At 35.9% G+C, this 18842-nt stretch overlaps 2 protein-coding genes across 2 annotated transcripts; one reads left to right on the top strand and one right to left on the bottom strand.

The window, feature by feature from the left end:
• Positions 1-4968: 4968 nt before the first annotated feature.
• Positions 4969-6308, top strand: LOC142518248 (E3 ubiquitin-protein ligase ATL4-like). Its single transcript, XM_075620994.1, has one exon. It carries the CDS (start codon positions 5100-5102, stop codon positions 6108-6110), a length of 1011 nt encoding a protein of 336 aa, XP_075477109.1. The 5' UTR covers positions 4969-5099; the 3' UTR covers positions 6111-6308.
• A 1889-nt stretch (positions 6309-8197) lies between these two features.
• On the bottom strand, positions 8198-10428 carry LOC142518366 (uncharacterized). Its single transcript, XM_075621124.1, has 2 exons — positions 10017-10428; positions 8198-8848 (listed from the first exon to the last, which is right to left on the bottom strand). Exons 1-2 carry the CDS (start codon positions 10108-10110, stop codon positions 8256-8258), a joined length of 687 nt encoding a protein of 228 aa, XP_075477239.1. The 5' UTR covers positions 10111-10428; the 3' UTR covers positions 8198-8255.
• Positions 10429-18842: the final 8414 nt, after the last annotated feature.

Below are 18842 nucleotides of genomic sequence, written 5' to 3'. Positions count from 1 at the left end.
CTCAATGGTGTATATAATATCGTTCGGTATAGAAAAGAAGATAATGATTGATTAATTATTCTTATTTTTTGTTCAATATTTGGCTCAAACTCTACAACGTGTCAGTGTTGTGTATAATTTAATATCTTATCCAAATATATCTATTTATCGTTCGTATATTATACATCGTTTATCGTTGTATAAACGAACCAAACTGATGACGTGGAATATGTGGACATCTCACCTAACTACGAACTACAAATAGAGATAAACTCGAATACATATCATATTGATACAGTGAGATATAATTTTTAAAAAATTAATAAAATATATGGGGTATACTTGGTATAATAATCATGTATTCGCAATAAAATATATAATTAACAGCATTAAATGAATCTACTGACTTTATCTTGACTAATTATTTAACAAACATATATCTTATTTTATATTATATATTAAAGTTGACGAGGTAAAGACAAAACAATTTGATATCACGTCTTTTTGTTCAAAAATCAAATTCATCCTTACATTTTGATACTTTCCAATTTTACTCTTATAAATATCGATAATTATTTTCTTACTTTATAATATAAATCAAACTAATCATATATTTTTATTAAAAACTATTTAAAAAACAAAAATATACAAGCAAGCAACACATTCGGATACTAATAATATCTATATTATATTATTAAGTTTGAGTCACTTAGAGTAACTAACTGTTGATACGATGGTCTGTTTTAATAATTATATATATTATTAAAGTGCTAAAATATTGATGTAGGTTACTGTAGTTCAGTTGACAAAGTTTTTATTTTCTAAATATTAAATTGCAAGTTCTATTCCTATTTAGGTTTATTTCTTTCTTTCTTTTTTATTTTTTTTAAAGTTGAAATATCAAAATGACAGTGTAGTCTCTCACTATTTTTTATAATTAAATTTTAATTTTTATTTAAATATAAATCAAATGAATTATAAAAAAACAGTATACAAGTATGCAAAGCGTTCGTCGGTGCACTAAGTAATTAACGGCGGCTCCACAAATTGTAAATAAGTAAAATTGATCTTACACCTCTGGTTTCACGAGGAAATATATAGCATTTAGAAAATTAAAACAAAATAGTTCACACACACAAAAAATGGGTGACCCCTTAATTCGAAGAATATCAAATTTTAACCTAAAATTTTAGGTGTATCGGCACAGAACGTTGCCCCAAAAAATTGAAATTAATAAAACTAAAGAATCACTCAAAGTAAATGATACGATATTTTTTTCCCAATTAATCAATGATGGAAATTATTTTCCAACAAATTAAATGCAAAAGGAATGGTAATTTTTTGTCCATAATATCAATAATCAATGTTCTATTGTATGTTAAAGGCACAATTTGGTGCTAAGGATAATATATCCGTTAATTGTGTATATATTTTTTTTATTTCATCCAACGTTTAACTCAAACAGCACAGGAAATTAAAGTTATAAATCATTACGTTATCCAAATATATTGCCATCACATTTCGCGAATCAAATGTTGTCTAATGGTTGAATACAATTCTAAAGAAAAGATCGGTATAAAATTGTGTACGTGCCATATATAATCAAGACAAAAACTTGAGTAAGACAGTCTCATGTGTCATATTTTGTGAGACAGATATCTTATTTGGGTCATCCATGAAAAAATATTACTTTTTATTATGAATATCGATAACGTTGACTCGTTTCACATATAAAGATTCGTGAGACCGTCTCACAAGATACCTACTCTATAATCATATCAAACTTATTTTAAAAAAAAAAACAATAGCTCAAGTTTGGGGCAAGGAATAAAAAAATTTAATTATTATCATCAAACTTTGTAGCCAACTTTTAGGATGATGCGATTTCGCAGCCTTCTACCAACTAATGTGCCTGCTTTCCGAAAGCCGAAATGTGCCCAACCAAGTCAAAATTGTTATTCTTTTGGTCTACACCTGATTTGCACTTAGCTTCTCGTCTACTTATTCTATTTCATATCTTTGCATCAGGCAATATATTCAAACGTAACATGTCAAGATTACCAAATTAAAAAAAAAAAAGATGGAATGTTACGTTTTGTCTTATTATTTCGAATAGACTGACGTGGACGTGTGCAGCCTCACTCGCTGGAGCCAACTCGTGCTTTTTCTGTGTACACTACCTACATAGTCTGTATAAATACGAGTTACGATTTATTATCGTGAAAATGAAGAATTTAATCGATTTAAGATAATAAGCACTCGATGTAATAATAATGAGTTGCAAAAGTGTTAAAAAGTATATTGTTGTGAATAAAAGAACTCAAGGTGTTTGGATATATAAAAGGATAAAATCATTAAAATGATAATAAGAGAAGAGTAAAATTTAAAAGAGAGAAGAATATAGGGCATGTAGGAGGAAAGGAAGAAAAATGGAAGATATAATAAAAAGAAACTCATAGTGAAAGCCCAGAGCAAGTAAAGTGGACCAAATGAACGGAGACACCGTAAATCTCCACATTAATTTCATTTGAAAATTTTTAAATCCAAAAGTTTATTTTTCTGAACAAGTAAAACTGAGGTTTTTACCTCGTTTACAATATGTATTTTTCGAGATATATTTCCTCATCCTTCGTGATACCTCGTAAGAGCGCGGATTATGGATGACCCGACACATTAATTGGATAGCCCAAACCATGGTCAATACGCATGATACTTTCCTCAGCAGCCGGGCATGGAGATACCCGGGACATTCTCTTCCCGGGCATTCAAGAGCCGGGGCTTTCGTGCAATTTCCCTGAAACTTTCTACTCGGACTACCTCGAGAAGCGCACCACACTCAAGTGTATTGGTATGAGCCATCTTATCTATCAGAACGACGTGAGCTTGGCGTGTTAGATAAGTTATCAGAAAGTATGGGCAGCCGCCTTACCATACTTAGCAGGTGACACTGAAAACAAGGTAATGATGAGATTTACTACTATAAATAGCAGATACACTTCTCATTTACGGATTCTGGAATTTTCTCAAGCACTCACATATATTCTCATATATATCACTTGTGTTCTTCATCTTCAACTTGCTGACTTAAGCATCGGAGTGGTCACGCCGAACACCCCTCCGGTGCCCATTCACGAGTTCTTTTCTTTGTTTGCAGGTTTTATCTGAAGCTATTGTCCTTACTCATATTTCCTAAATACTAAACTATCTTCATCGTCCGTTGGATTGCCCGTATATCTTGTACCCGATTCACCCGGACATCAACATTTCACATTTTATAATACGATTTTTTTTCTTATTTACAAAAAAATAACTCAGTCAAAAATTATAATCTCAAATTAAAATAATATAGGTTTAGATTGTGAAAGATCCATGCATTATTGCAAATAAATAAACAAGACAACATGCATACCCTCAAATGAAGCGAAAAACCGGATGACTCATAACTTCTCTCGCATCGATGTTTCAAGTTTGAGACGGAGTCTTGCAAATCAGACAAGAACATGTCCGTCTAACAAAATGAAGCTAAGAAGACATGTAGACGAACTCAAGGCATAAATACATCAATTAATGTGCATTAGTTACAAAAATATTTTTTTAAAAAAAATTTATATTTGCACTTATTGGGTAGGAGGTCGTTGTCGTACCAAGTATAACTAAGGCCGGCTAATCTCTCAAATTTGACGTTGGAAGTTAGGTATTTTTCGGTATAAAAATTCCACAAACGAAACGTACGATGCATATTTAAAATATTAACAGTTTTATAAAAAAAATTTTAAAAAATGGAAATATCAACTGGAAAAGAAAAAGGCAGTGTCTCTTATACTTATAAAATAAAAATTTTAAAAAAATCTTAATTTTTTTTAAATTTTTACCCATGCATCAAACTTTGATTTTACAATGTAATGCTAAATGTTAGTAATAAAGCTTAATTTGATCTTATTTTCACAATTTAAAATTATAATATTTTGTTTTGAATATTATTATAAATTTACTAATTATCGTTTATATATCTATACTTCTATACTATATTTGATCAATTTGACAAACCAAAACTAAGCTTCTAGTTATAACCCAGATCAGGAAAAAAAATTGATCAATAAATAAAGAATATATTTCTTATGAAACATTCTCCCAAATTTATTTTCGTGAGACGAGTTAAAACAATTTTTTATTTAAAATAACAATATTAATATTTTTTTATAAATTGAATCAGATTAAAAATTCATCTTATAAAATCGGTGAATGAGAAATTTTTATATAAATTAATAATAATGGGTCCCCTGAGTTTGTGCACTGCATGGAAATCAGCGAATAATTTCCGATCCCTGTCCTGTATACTGCGCCACTTTATGGTTTTGAACTAAAAATTTCCTGTCACATTAAATTCTTCCACCTGATCTCTGCAACTCACTTCAATTAAAATCATCGCCCTTTTACACACGTTAAACCAGGTTTCCCATTCTAATATAACCAAAGGTTAGAGTAGGGAATTAATAATTTAGAGAAGATATCATAAATTTTTATTTGTGACACGTGTCACCTCAACGATATTCACAATAAAAAGTAATACTCTTAGCATAAAAAGTAATATTTTTTTCATGAATGACCCAAATAAGAGATCCGTCTCACAAAATACGACCCGTAAAATGGTCTTACACAAGTTTTTGCCAATAAATTTTACGTAAAACCATTAGAATTTGATGTTATAAGTTCATTAAATCTAATATAAAAAATTTTATGAGGCGATTTATATGTCAATTTTATGATATATATATAAAAATTATTTTTTAAGTAAACATTTGTAATATAAATGGTAATATAAAATTCGAATCAAACACCATATAATATAATATATTTATATATATTTGAATTTATTTTTCGTAAGAAATGATTTATTGCGTGAAGAAGGTGAACAAAAAACTAGTCAAAGTATTTGTTCCAAAAAAGCCAAGTTCAAAACAATTTCTAATTTAAAAAAAAAAGTAAGTAAAATGACCCAATCTACCATGTAAACTACTCCAACAAAAATAACACCAAAACCACCGGACAAGCTTTTACATAAATACCTCATTTCTATAATCATCTCCAATTCTCGCTCCACAGCTCCGTTCTACCCCAACATGTCAACTCCATTATCGCCGCCGCCGACCGCCGTCATCTCTCAAGTGCCGCCACCGTACGTTGACGCAGCAGAGTCTTCCACTTCAACTTCAACTTCTATTATTCTGGTTATCATAATAATCGCTTCCTCTGTTATACTCTCCGCCTCCATATACATTCTGCTCCGCTTACTTTCCTGCCGATTACACCGAGCATTCTCCACGGCCGATGATGTAGTCTCGCTACGTGGTTTCTCCAACCCACATAATTGCCACGCGCCGTCGAGCAGTGTACTCGATTCATTGCCACTGTTCACGTTCAGTTCCGTGACCGGTAACCTCACCGGCGGAGACTGTGCAGTTTGCTTGTCAAAATTCGAGCCGCACGATCAGCTCCGTTTGTTACCTCTCTGCTGTCACGCGTTCCACGCCGCTTGTATCGATACCTGGATACTCTCCAACCAAACATGTCCTCTCTGCAGGTCCACCGTGCTTCCCTCCGACGCAGATGTGCTCGATAAAATCCTCTCATCCGAAAACCGCGGCACGAGGGATAACAGTTTAAGAAACGGAGACAGCGGGAGCTTTCGGATTGAGATCGGGAGCGTCAGTCGCCGAAGGAGCGCGGCGGAGGGTATGGATGGACAGCGGCAGTCATATTCAATAGGTTCTTTCGAGTACGTTGTCGGTGACAACGGATACGAGGTTCCTGCAGAGTCCACCGCTCACAGGAGAGGAATCTCAGATTGCACCTCCGTTGATAAAGATTCATCGGTTGGAGTTCCGACACATGAGCCTCCGGGGGATGTTTTGGCGGCGGAGGTTTCAAGCGGCAGGAACTGGCTAAGAGACTACGTGGACCGGCTGACTTCCGTTTCTATCTCTCGTACAATGTCGTTTAGGAGCTCCGGTAGATTCTTCTCCAGCAGCAGTCGCCGTAGTGATCCCGTCTCCGCTGCCCCCGAGGATCTAGAGGCGAACAGTGTCGGAGAGGAAATCAGCGAGCTCTTCAGGTGGCTTTCAGGGATTTAATCTATAAATTCGTTAAGCTTCAGGGGTAAGTCCGTACTTTCGATACATAATTCCTATATGTATTTTCTCCACGTACTCTGTGATTAGCCTAGTTAAATGTAATTACCATTAGTTTAGAAAATATAATATAATTAATCAAACTGAGTTTGTTTGTTCAATATTTCTCATCATTAAAAATTTCAGTTGGATCTTTAATGTCCTAATTGATTATCATAATTTAAATGATAATCTTTCAATTAAATTGCTATTATTTACTAAAATGTCCTCTAATTACATAGTTAATGCATAAAATATCATATGAGTGCATTTGGATCGAGTCATTAGAAATTCATGATTCTGAATTCATTTTTCTTATTTAGATAAATTAAACGAAAAAAATTCAAATACATCGATATCGGTTTTACATGATAATGGTACTAATCACAGTGAATCTAAAATATTAGGTAGTTTGAAATTAATTATGATTAATACAAATATAGTATAAATAAAAGTTGTATTTGATTTTTTTGTAAATTGAATATTCATGTAATGTTCTTGACAAAAACTTTTGTGATATAAATCTCTTATCTGGGTCATCCATGAAAACATATAATTTTTTATGCTAAGAGTATTATTTTTTATTATGAATATCGTTAGGGTTGATTCGTCTCACAAATAAAGATTTGTGAGACCATCTCACAAGACATCTACCGATATTTCTTATGGTAATCGTGCTAAAAATTTACCAATTTGATATTTGAGGGGAAAAAATAGGATTTGGATGGTTCGTCTCCTTTTGTTTTCCGTAAAATTTAATGTACTAAGTACACAGTTTATTCCATGTCGATTTGTCGAAGGATCGACCGCCGAGGTTTATAAAATGTCAAAAATGACATTTATTTTTTATATATTAATTGTTTTCATGCATATAAAGACAGCTGTAGATCGACGAGTTTTACACTTGTTGAATGCAAAAATAATTTTTAAAAAAATTTGTGAACTTTCCAATTTGAAATTGTAGTAAACGATTTGAGCAATTATACATACACATTAGGAAAAAAAATAGATATCTTGTGAGACAGGTTTTACGAATCTTTATATGTGAGATGGGTCAACTCTACCGATATTCACGATAAAAAGTAATACTCTTAGCATAAAAAATAATATTTTTTCATGGATGACCCAAATAAAGATACATCTCACAAAATACGACATGTGAAACCGTCTAACACACATTCTTGCATTGGAATTAAAGAGTGCTTTGGGATTTTGATATCCCTACTTGTGTTTATTTATATTAATATATTGCGTATGCATTACGTGTTTGTATGATATTTTTATAATTAATTTGATTTGTCAAAATTGGATAACATGATAATTGTAGAAAGCAACGAATAATCATTATATTTATATAAAATGTTCTCATAATTTTAAAAATTAACTAGAGATTAAACGATAATTTGAATTGATGAAATAAAAGTAAGGGTTGCAATGATCACTTGTACCAAATAGATAAAAATAGGTGGAAAATATTTATGTACATTGAATATTTTGCTTGTAATACTCAATTTAATGAGAAAATAAAGTTAAAAGTTATAAACATATAATAAATTTCAACCAAATTTCAATAGATCCAACCCGAACCTTGAATAACGACATTGCCTATTAAATTTAAATGTGGCGTATTAATATTTTAGGTATTTATAATTACAATTATAATTGGGGTTGGAAATTTTTTTGAATATTAAAATAAAGGCAAAAATTTGTGTGAGACTGTCTTACAGGTCGTATTTTGTAAGACGCGTCTCTTATTTGGGCCATCCATGCAAAAAATATTACTTTTTATGCTAAGATTATTATTTTTTATTGTGAATATCGGTAAAGTTGACTCGTCTCATATATAAAGATTCGTGAGATCATCTCACAAGAGACCTACTCTGAAATAAAATAACAAATTTCGATTCTTGACTGAATTAATTATATGTACTAAAAATTTTAGGATTTAAATTTACGTCATATTGATTAAATTGATTAGCTACATTCGGTACATCCATTTTATTGGTTTAAATAAATTAATATTTAACTAAAAAAATCATAATATCGGCAAATTTAACCATAATTCCTCCAACATTAAACTCATGCACTCACACAATGAGCATAGATTGTTCATGAAAAAATGAGCTTGCAACAATAGAAGGTAAAAATAAACAGCGAAAGTATAAAAAACACAGAAGAATTTCGGTGACCTGCACTGCAGGCCAAACTGGTTCCACTATAACACCCACTCGTCTGCACAATCCCTTTACCAAGATTTTCAAGAACAAATGTGGTGTTTCTTTGGCTGTTACTAAACAAAACACACCAAATATATGGCCCTTTACCCTTGTGGCCTCCCAATATGCCTACTCCAACTTGGGTAAACGTTCTGTTCCTCGATAACGAAAGGGTTCTCGGATCTAGAACTAGTACGCGTGAATATGCTTCCGATGGCTCAAGATACGTCTTTTGACACCCCAATATGTGGCCAGATATGGTTCCGAAAGTGGGAAGTTCAACGCCACAATTGGGAGCGAATATTTCGGTGAAATAGTCCTCTGGTGGCTGGCAAGTTATAGTGTTGTTAGAGCTACAGTTTCCCTTGCAAGCATTTGCATACTGTAGGGCGATGCATCCAAGTCCAGGGCTGACACTAAGTTTTGGAGCCATTGGGGACGTTCTATTGTTGTTAATTATCTCGGCAAGATCAGTTGCTGCATTTGCTGTTATATAGATGAAACAGTAACAGGCCATGTATAGTTAGTTACTCGACGAGTTATACATAAATGAGATGTAAAAGCAAGTGGTACCGACTTAAAGCAAGAAGACCGACGAAGATAGTAAATCACCAAACAAAGGTTCATATTCAAGCTGCTATGATGAACTGAGCTTCTTAATAGGTCTTATTTTTCAAATGTTTATGGATATTCTATATTGCTTGAACCCCACATTACCAATGTAAGATTTGAGAAGCCAACTGCTCCACAACTTGTGTCATGCTAATTAAATATAGTGCTTTTACGGTAGAAGAGAATTGACTGTAAACATTGTCTCAAACCATGTAACTCTCTTAATGTCATGCAATCAAATTCATTGATCAACACTTTTGACTCTGTGTTCCAAAACCTATTTCAAATGTTTTTTATACTATATTCAAGGCTTAATATCTACCTTGGGAGTTCTAAAGGTTGCACAAAACGTAACATAAAATTAGTATTCAGGATTCAGGACTGTATTCTAGAAATCTTTCCAGTTGTTTATTGAAGGATCCTGAATTCTCTCCAACTTCGACAAATTCTTGAATCTCTGTCATCTTTGATATTCTTCTCTCTTTTCATCCTACTCTAAATTTTGGTTTGACCGAGTTTTCAAGAAAATACATGAACAGCAACCTCAAAGAAATCACACTTTTCATCCTACTCCAAATTACCAAACATTTTCATACACACACCCCAATCCTTTCGAGAAATCACAGGAAAATTAGCAGTTGTCTCACAGTAAGTCACTCTTTAGTAACATCCGTGGGGCGACATTGAAATCCTAAATCAAGTTTTTGGGCAATGGATCCATAATCTTAGTCTCCTATAGTTAGTTTATAACTAGAATATGGCAACAACAACATCATAGAACATGGGCAAACACAAAGGTACACTTGAGAAAATATGAATAAACGAAGCTTGTAGTATGATTTGATAATGCAAGGCTTAGAATTCCCATTGAGAATCATCGTTCTCTCCAAGATTACAAAAAAAATAAAAAAATCACACTTAGATTTTCGCCCCCATTTTCTGACTCCGTCATCCAACTTATAATTAAAAAAAAAACAAAAATAAACAAATGAACGAAAGAAGAAAAAAAGAAAACAGAAAGGCAAGAAAAAGGTCGGTTTACCACTTTTCTTGGAGCAAACGCACGCTGCGAACAGAGCAAAATTACAGAGAAGAATCCACTGGAAGTAAAAAAGTATCTCGAGCCTCATCACCATCAGTAGTAGCCCACCAACCAGAGAACAAATCCAAATGCAAGTCTAGAAAGTCTGGTTTCTCCGTGAGTGGGGATGAGAAAATTAGTTTCAAGAAAAGGTACGTAGCTTTGTTAATGGTATGGGAATGCAGGAAAAATGGGAAAGAACTAAAGGGTCTGGGAATGGTGGAACGGAGGGAGGGATAATATTGTCGGATAGTTGCAGGGTTCAAGGACAAAAGCTGGGAAAGGTGGCCCCCAGGCAGACGATGATTGATTCCTTTTACTATGGAGTCGGGCTCAACAAATCGGGTCGGGGTCATGTTTTCGGATTTAATTGAGAATGGGAATTTTGAGGACATTCTTCGAGTATCACGCGGGAGGGATCCTAAACGATTTTTTGAGTTAGCTTTCACATGGGCCCAAGCTCACAAAGACCTTGAAAACCTTATAAATAGCTCGAATCATGGGGATGAAAATAGAATAGGTTTTGAAAGTTCTGTTTCCACAGTGTATGTGTGAGTTGAGAGTGAGTGTTGTGTGTATCATAATGTAGGTGTTGTGCGTAGGTGTTGTAACACACACGACAACATGCAGCGGAAATTATGATTTTAACACACCTACACGTAGCTGGAATAATGATAATAATACGAGATACGAGATGTAAATTATGCACAAGTATAAAATACTTGTGCGGTGCCTCAGGGCAAAATAATTCACTAGAAAAACTTGTAAGTTTACAAAAACCAATACTAGTGAAAGAATAAAACAACTCCCTTATTAAGGCGAGTAACAAATTGCATCCTAAACCTCTAACAAACCGTATAACCAAAATACATAGGATGCATCAACTGAGAAGTGAAAAAAATCTTCAAAACTCCACACACTAATCAACACGGTGATTAGGTGTTGTCTTCGGATGTTGGCAGCACTTCACAGCGACAAGTTATCAATCACGAGACGGCTTCAATCAGAAAACCTTTTTTTCGTACAAATGCATCTCTGTCTCTCCGAAAGTTTTTGCTCTGTATCGTCACTCTCTCACACTTTTTTTCTTCTCCTTTGAGTCCTATTTAACATAGAAAAACCAATTTCATTAGGAAACAAACTCTTTTTAAAACAAGGATAATATCTTAAAGATATTGTGATATCATATCTTAAAGATATTATGATATCATATCTTAAAGATATTACGAGTCATATCAAAATATAGTCTTATATCACATATTGAATTTATAAGAGATCATATCATCAATTTCGAGATTATCCTCATGTCTAGAAAGGCAAAATATTAAAGATAAAAAAGGAAAATATATCAAGGAATAAAATTCCTTTCAATCTCCCTCTTTTTGCCTTTCTGGACAAAACAACCCAAAAATGGTTGTACATCTCAGCTCCCCCTGAGTTAGCAAATCAGTGACTCAGCCAACTTTAGTTGACTCCCCCTGAATTCTACCGTTAAGTCTTCCCCTGATGAAAAATACAGTTCACACAGGTGTTGTATGTTAGATGTTGCAACATTCAGATCATAACACCGAAATAGTTCATTAATCAGGAGGGACAAAGATCAGAGAGAATAAAAGGACAACTAAAATACTAAAACCATCAAGAGAGAAAAAAACTCAAAATCTCATTATCCTTCATTACTGCCATCATCATCAGCCATTTTTGCTCCACTGGTTCCAGCTATATCTGTATCTACTCCCCCTTTTTGTCCAGAATGGACACTTTCACCCAGCAGAAGCTCATAGTCAGCCACTTGATTTCATAATGTTCAATGGTTTTCTTGGCATTTTCAATCTGTTGTCGACCATGGGCAATCTGAGCTTGAATGTAGGAGATAGACAGTGTGACATAACCAGTAGGAGGAACATCTGTAGGTGGCTGTTCAGCTGTCTCAGGCACATGTTCAGATGTTGTATCATCAGTGTTGCCAACATCCGGAGCAACACTGGAAGTCACCTACGGCAGATCAATCTGTCTGTTGCCTTTAAAATACACATGAGAAATCTTCAGGGAGTCTCTAACAAGGCAGAGATCTTCATCAATGTCCCTAATGAACCCTTGAGACTCCAAGATCCCATAGATCAGTGAGGGATATGGTAGCTTAGTCTTCTTGAAGTCCCCTTCAGCATATTGTAATGCTGTCCTGAACACCAACCTCCCAAAATTAAAGGCCCTTCCAGTGCCAATATTAAACAAAACCAAGGCTTGAGATCTGGTCACAGTGGTGGAATTTGTTGACGGGGTCCAATTTCAAATGGAGGTCTTATGTAGGACAGAGTAGAAGGACGTGAGATTAGCAGCGCTCAGCTTCTTGGGATAGTCGGGGAATACTTGGATCACACCTCCAGTGAGCACAGAGGTGACATCATGTATGTCAAGATCCTCGTCAGCTTTCTCAAGATCCGGAGTGTTGTAGAATTCATTGATCACCGACGGGGAGAACTTGTAGATATGATCCCGAACAAACACTCTCCCATACTTCACCGATTCCTCATGTCCAACACTGCGCAGAAGATTACAGTAGAATTCTAACACCACACGGCGACAGTAGGGCATAACAGTGGTGACTGTGGATAGCAACTTTCTGTTTTTGAGAAACTCAACCAGGTTGTATTTCCCATAGGCAGTGACATCAATATTTTTCTCCTCAACCAACTCTCTCTGAACAAACAGCGGCCATAATGCCAAGGCATCCTCAGAATAAAATTTGGGGGAAAAAGACTTACTCACATCATAGTCAGCAGAGTCAATGTTGTGCTCGGTGTTGTCAACATCCACCTCAACACCGGCAGCAACATCAGTAGCATCATCTTCAGAAGACTCGCTAGATTCAGAGTCAATGTCCTCAGATGCATCATCACCTTGTTCCTCAGATTCAAAGTCAGATACAGACGATGAGGAGGAGTCATCAGAGGCACCAGGCCGGTTTTGCTCGAATTCCTTCATCATTTCTGAGTCAGGTTCATTCTCCTTAGCCATTTGTTTTCGGGCGGCCTTATCTTCTTTGAGCTGAGCAAGAAACTCTGCCAAAGATTGTTCATCATCTTCAGGTTCACCAGGAGATTGTTCTTCTGCAGCTTCATGAGAATCCGTGAATGGGTTTGGCTTTTGACTACCAGAAGTAGAACCAGATTCCTTAGCAGCAACAGTTGGTTTGGGGCGAGCCACCAACTCAGAATCATCATCATTGGAGTCGTCTCCAGATGAGAAATCAGGGTCCAGAATAAATGGGACGGTGGATGCCCTTGGTTTCTTGGTAGGGACAAAGTCAGGATCGAACCCTGCTTGTCTCTTTGACTTACGGCGCATAGGAGCAGGGGGAAAGGCTCTATTCACGGCCTCAAAATTTGGGGGATTCTCGACAGTGATTTCGTTCCCAGGTTCACCAGGAGCGATCATTTCCAGCGGGATTGGTTCTTCTGGTACACCCACAATTTCCATGCCCACAACATCGGTTGCGGCTGTGGGTGTTGTGTCAGGTGATTTGTCGCCCATGCTCGCAGCCATTTCACTCCTAATGTCTTGAGGATCAAAGCCAGCCATCTGTGAAATAGAGAATAGCAAAGTAGGGAAGTTCGAAGAAGACAAAAATTTACGAAGAACACAGATGCTTTTGCGCGAAAAAGAAAACAAATAGTTAGGGTAGGAGAGATTTTAGAATATGAGGGAAAATAGTAAGCCGTAAAGTTGTTCCTTATTTATCCCTAAATATTTAAGCACACCTCTCCAACGGTAACATTCTGTTGAGCCGCAACTTCAGCACCTTTTCAACTCAATTTTTACTCACCCAACGGTAACTTTCTGAAACAGTGCCATCATTATTTCAAGAAATCAGGCAGGATAAAACACCACGTCGAATTAACCCCACAAACAGTTAGAAATCAAGAAATTTCAAAATTAAGTCGGTTAGGGTTTTCTTCGTATTTCATGAATTAAAAACTGATAGCCCACTGGTCATGATGAATTCACATAACAGCAGTATGAATGACTTAAATTTATGCCTAATTATGATCAAAAATGAAATGCACACGCATGTGATCAAACTGTGATCAGTCTGTACTTAGGTGTTGGCAACACCTCTTGGCAACACTCACAAGTTGGACTCAAACTTTCTTGAACATTTTTAATTCAGACATGGTAGCTCCCACTCTAGAATAACGGTCTTCATAGGACTCCTCTAGGTAGCTTTTTCCATCTGTATTTTGACTTAGAAGTGGTAGCTCCCACACTAGAAGAACGGTCTTCATTGGACTCCTCTAGGTAGCTTTTTCCATTTTCTTCTAAACATTTTTTTGTTCTATTTTATTCTCTTTTCTATTTTTCACCATATTGCTCAAGAATTTTCTAAGTCATTATCTACATTGGACAAGATCATGTGGTACACGAGCATCCTCAACAGCTTTATGACTTAGATTGAGCACACACCATTCTTTGGAGAATATTGATGGAAAGTTTGATTCACAACTGAGAGCACGCCATTCAGTATCCTACACTTATACAGGCTTCACACAAAGCAGGATGTATGCAATATGTCTAGCATCCTAAAAATAAAATGCACATGCATGCTGGGTGTTGTCCACAGGTGTTGTAACACCGAGGACAACATCCGTGAGTGATCATTGTGTACACAAGCTGAGAGACTTCCTAAGATTGGAAAATCTCTCAAAATCCAATAGTTTTGTAAAGATATCAGCCAGTTGGTTCTCAGTTCCAACAAATTCCATTCGAATTGTACCATTATCAACCAAATCTCGAATAAAATGATGTCTAATGTCTATGTGTTTCGTTCGAGAGTGTTGTACTGGATTTTTTGAAATATCAATTGCACTTGAATTGTCACAGTATACAATTAAGATGTCACTGTTGAAACCATAGTCTTTAATCATTTGATTCATCCACAAAAGTTGTGAACAACAGCTAGCAGCTGCAACATATTCAGATTCAGCAGTGGACAGAGATACACAATTTTGCTTTTTACTATACCATGACACCAAATTGTTACCAAGATAAAAACACCCACCCGTGGTACTTTTCCTATCATCTAAGTTTCCAGCCCAGTCAGCATCACTAAAGCCCACTAAATTGGTGTTTGTTTCTTTGGTGTACCATAAACCTAAGTCAACTGTTCCAGATATATATCGCAAAATTCTTTTGACAGCCTTTAGATGAGTGACTTTAGGATCAGCCTGGTACCTAGCACACAAACAAACACTAAACATGATGTCGGGACGACTTGCACTTAAGTAAAGAAGACTGCCTATGATGCTGCGATACTGGGTGTTGTCAACACCTGCCGCAACATCGTCTTTGGACAATTTTTCAGTCGACCCCATTGGTGTTTTCATGTGCTTAGTGTTCTCAGTAGAGAATTTCTTCACCAAATTCTTGGCATACTTGGATTGACATAGAAAGATACCATCATGCATTTGTTTAATTTGCAATCCAAGAAAGAAACTTAATTCTCCTATCATGCTCATTTCAAATGTGGTAGACATGCATTTAACAAATTCATCAACATGCTTTTGAGAAGAAGCACCAAAAATGATGCCATCCACATAAATTTGACACACAAGAATATCATGCTTCGATTTTTGAATAAAAAGAGTTTTATCAACCTCACCTCTTTTGAAGCCTAAGTCAAGCAGATATTCAGTAAGCCTTCCATACCATGCTCTTGGAGCTTGTTTAAGTCCATAGAGTGCTTTCTTCAACTTGTAGACATGGTTCGGGTGGTGTGGATCTTCAAATCCTTTAGGTTGGCTTACATAAGCTTCTTCTTTCAAGATGTCATTCAAAAAGGCACTTTTCACATCCATTTGATATAATTTTATGTCCATGTAACATGCAATAGCAAGTAAAAGTCTAACCGATTCAATCCGGGCAACAGGGGCAAACGTTTCATCAAAATCAATTCCTTCAATTTGAGTATACCCTTGAGCCACTAGCCTAGCTTTATTTCTCACAACAATTCCAGATTCATCAGTTTTGTTTTTAAAGATCCATTTGGTTCCAATAACATTCACATTATCGGGTCTGGGAACCAAATCCCACACATCATTCCTAACAAATTGTTCAAGTTCCTCATGCATTGCATCAACCCAAAATTCATCTTTTAAGGCTTCATTTATATTTTTGGGTTCCATGAGTGAAACAAAACAAGAGTGACTTACTTGAGAGTATACGGAAGTCATGCATACTAGTCCCATCATTTTGCGATAGTCTACCTTCTCATTTCTTCTCGTTTGCATTCCTCCAAATGTTTCTCCAATGATCTGAGATGATGGATGATTTTTCTGAACCTTGCTGGGAATATCAATCTCTTCATTGGTTACACTGTCATCATTCTCAGTATACTTTCCTAGTTCATCATTTGATTCTGCCAGTGCAGGTGTTGTCTCCGGTGTTACAACACCGGGTGCAACATCTGTGTTAGGCAGTGTCTCACTTTCGTTCAGCAGCCCATCAATATCATCCTCGATTGTTTTTCCCGTTAGATCTGCAAGATCATCAAAAACAACGTTAATAGACTCCATAGTCGTTCTTGTTCTCAGATTATACACGCGATATGCACGACTATTAGATGAATAACCAACGAATAAACATTTATCACTTTTAGAGTCAAACTTTGCAAGATGGTCTCGGTCATTCAAAACATAACATACACACCCAAAGACATGAAAATACTTAAGGTTCGGCCTCTTTCCCATGATGATTTCATAGGATGTCATAGTAGAACCACTCCTTAAGTACACACGATTTGAAATATGACATGCTGTGTTCAAGGCCTCGGCCCAAAATCTCTTTGAAATATTCTTTGAACTTAACATGACCCTAGCCATTTCTTGCAGTGTCCTATTCTTCCTTTCGGCTATTCCATTTTGTTGAGGAGTCTTAGGGGCCGAAAATTCATGAGTTATCCCTCTCTTTTCACAAAATGATATAAAGTGTGAGTTTTCAAATTCTTTACCATGGTCAGTCCTTATCTTACCAACCCTCAGATTATGTAGATTAGTAATCTTAGCATGTAATTTCTTGAAAACATCAAATGTATCGGATTTTTCTCTAAGAAATCTTACCCAAGTAAAGCGAGAGAAATCATCCACACAAACGCATGAATACTTCTTACCTCCAAGACTTTCCACTTCCATTGGACCCATAAGATCCATGTGCAAGAGTTCAAGACACCGTGTTGTCCCAAAGTGTTGCAACACTTGATGGGGAACACGTGTTTGCTTACCCTTTTGACATCCACCACAAACATACGGAATTCCAGAGGATAAATTAGGCATACCTCTCACAGCATCGTACTTACCAAGATTCTTTAATGTCTTGAAGTTTGCATGTCCCAATTTTTGATGCCACAAGTTTAATTCACTCACCTTTGAATGATTGCATACTAAGTCTTCTCCAAGTTGATAGCAATTATCAGCAGACCTTGTACCTGTCAAAATACGAGTATTAGAATTATCAAACACTTCACAATTGTCTTTATCAAACTTAACATGCAAACCGTCATCACAAAGTTGACTTATGCTTATTAAGTTTGAGTTAAGCCCTTCGACATAAAGCACATTGTGTAGATTAGGCAGTCCATCAACATTCAAGGTTCCTTTGCCAGCAATTCTTCCTTTAGCACCACCACCATACGTCACATGACCACTCCTCAGTTCAACATAGTCAATCAAATGGTCTTTAGAACCTGTCATGTGGCGCGAACAGCCACTGTCAAAGTACCATATTCCTGCAATGTTAGTCTTTAATGAAGTATAAATAACGGAACATTTGAGGTTAAAGCAGTGTTGCGTCGGGTGTTATACAACACCTGTTCTGATTCCCATCTCTTGTAATCATCTCTCAGTTTAAAGCAGTAGGATTTGATATGACCAGGTCTAAAACAATAGTGGCAGATAAAGTGGCGTTTTCTGGATTTGGACTTCTTGGTAGATATTTGCCTTTTAGATGGAGCACCTTTTTCAGTTTGTGTAGCATTTGAGGTTTCAACACTTCCTTTGACAAAAACAGTTGGTTTTCTCTCAGTATTGGAAGATTCTCCAATTTCGAACAGGCTGTTCGGATAACCAAGTCCAGCTTTGTCATTTTGTCCAATCATCAAAAGTGAATCAAGTTTGGATGAACTTGAATTCATCTTGGCAAGAATCTGAGTTGCTTCTCCAAGTTCCTCTTTGACTTTGCATAATTCCAAATCTTTCTTGCTTAAGATTACTTCAAGTCGTGAAATTTGTGACTTTAACTCAGCATTCTCTTTGGAGAGAATTGCATTTCCTTTAGTTCTTTTGATCCAGTCTTCATATAATTCTTCGTACATCGTCTGCACACTTTCTAGAGTGACTTCATCATCATCTACCTCTTGAGTTTCAGACTGACTTGCCTCTGCAAGGGTTGTAGATTTAAGACATACTGAATTCGAAGAGGTGTTGCGGCCAGGTATTGCAACACCTGTGGCAACACCCAAAGGATTGATTTGCATTGAGCGTTTTTCCTTGATCACAGAAGATAACGATGTGTGATTTTCAGATTCACTTGATCCTTGATCATCATCAGACTCTTCATCACTCAAAGTGACAGCCATGCCTTTGTTTCTTCGAAGTCGATTGGCACACTCATTGGCATAGTGTCCAAATCCAGAACACTCTCTGCATTGTACTGAGTCCAAATTTCTGACATTTGATTGGATTTGCAATTCAGTTTTTGGTCGAAATTGTCATTTCATAGGAGTAAACTTTTGAG

Source organism: Primulina tabacum, chromosome 11 (assembly GCF_025594145.1).
Source record: "Primulina tabacum isolate GXHZ01 chromosome 11, ASM2559414v2, whole genome shotgun sequence".
Classification (NCBI taxonomy): Eukaryota; Viridiplantae; Streptophyta; class Magnoliopsida; order Lamiales; family Gesneriaceae; genus Primulina; species Primulina tabacum.
The sequence above is the reverse complement of the archived record's forward strand: the minus strand, read 5'-3'. Positions and strand labels throughout refer to the sequence as shown.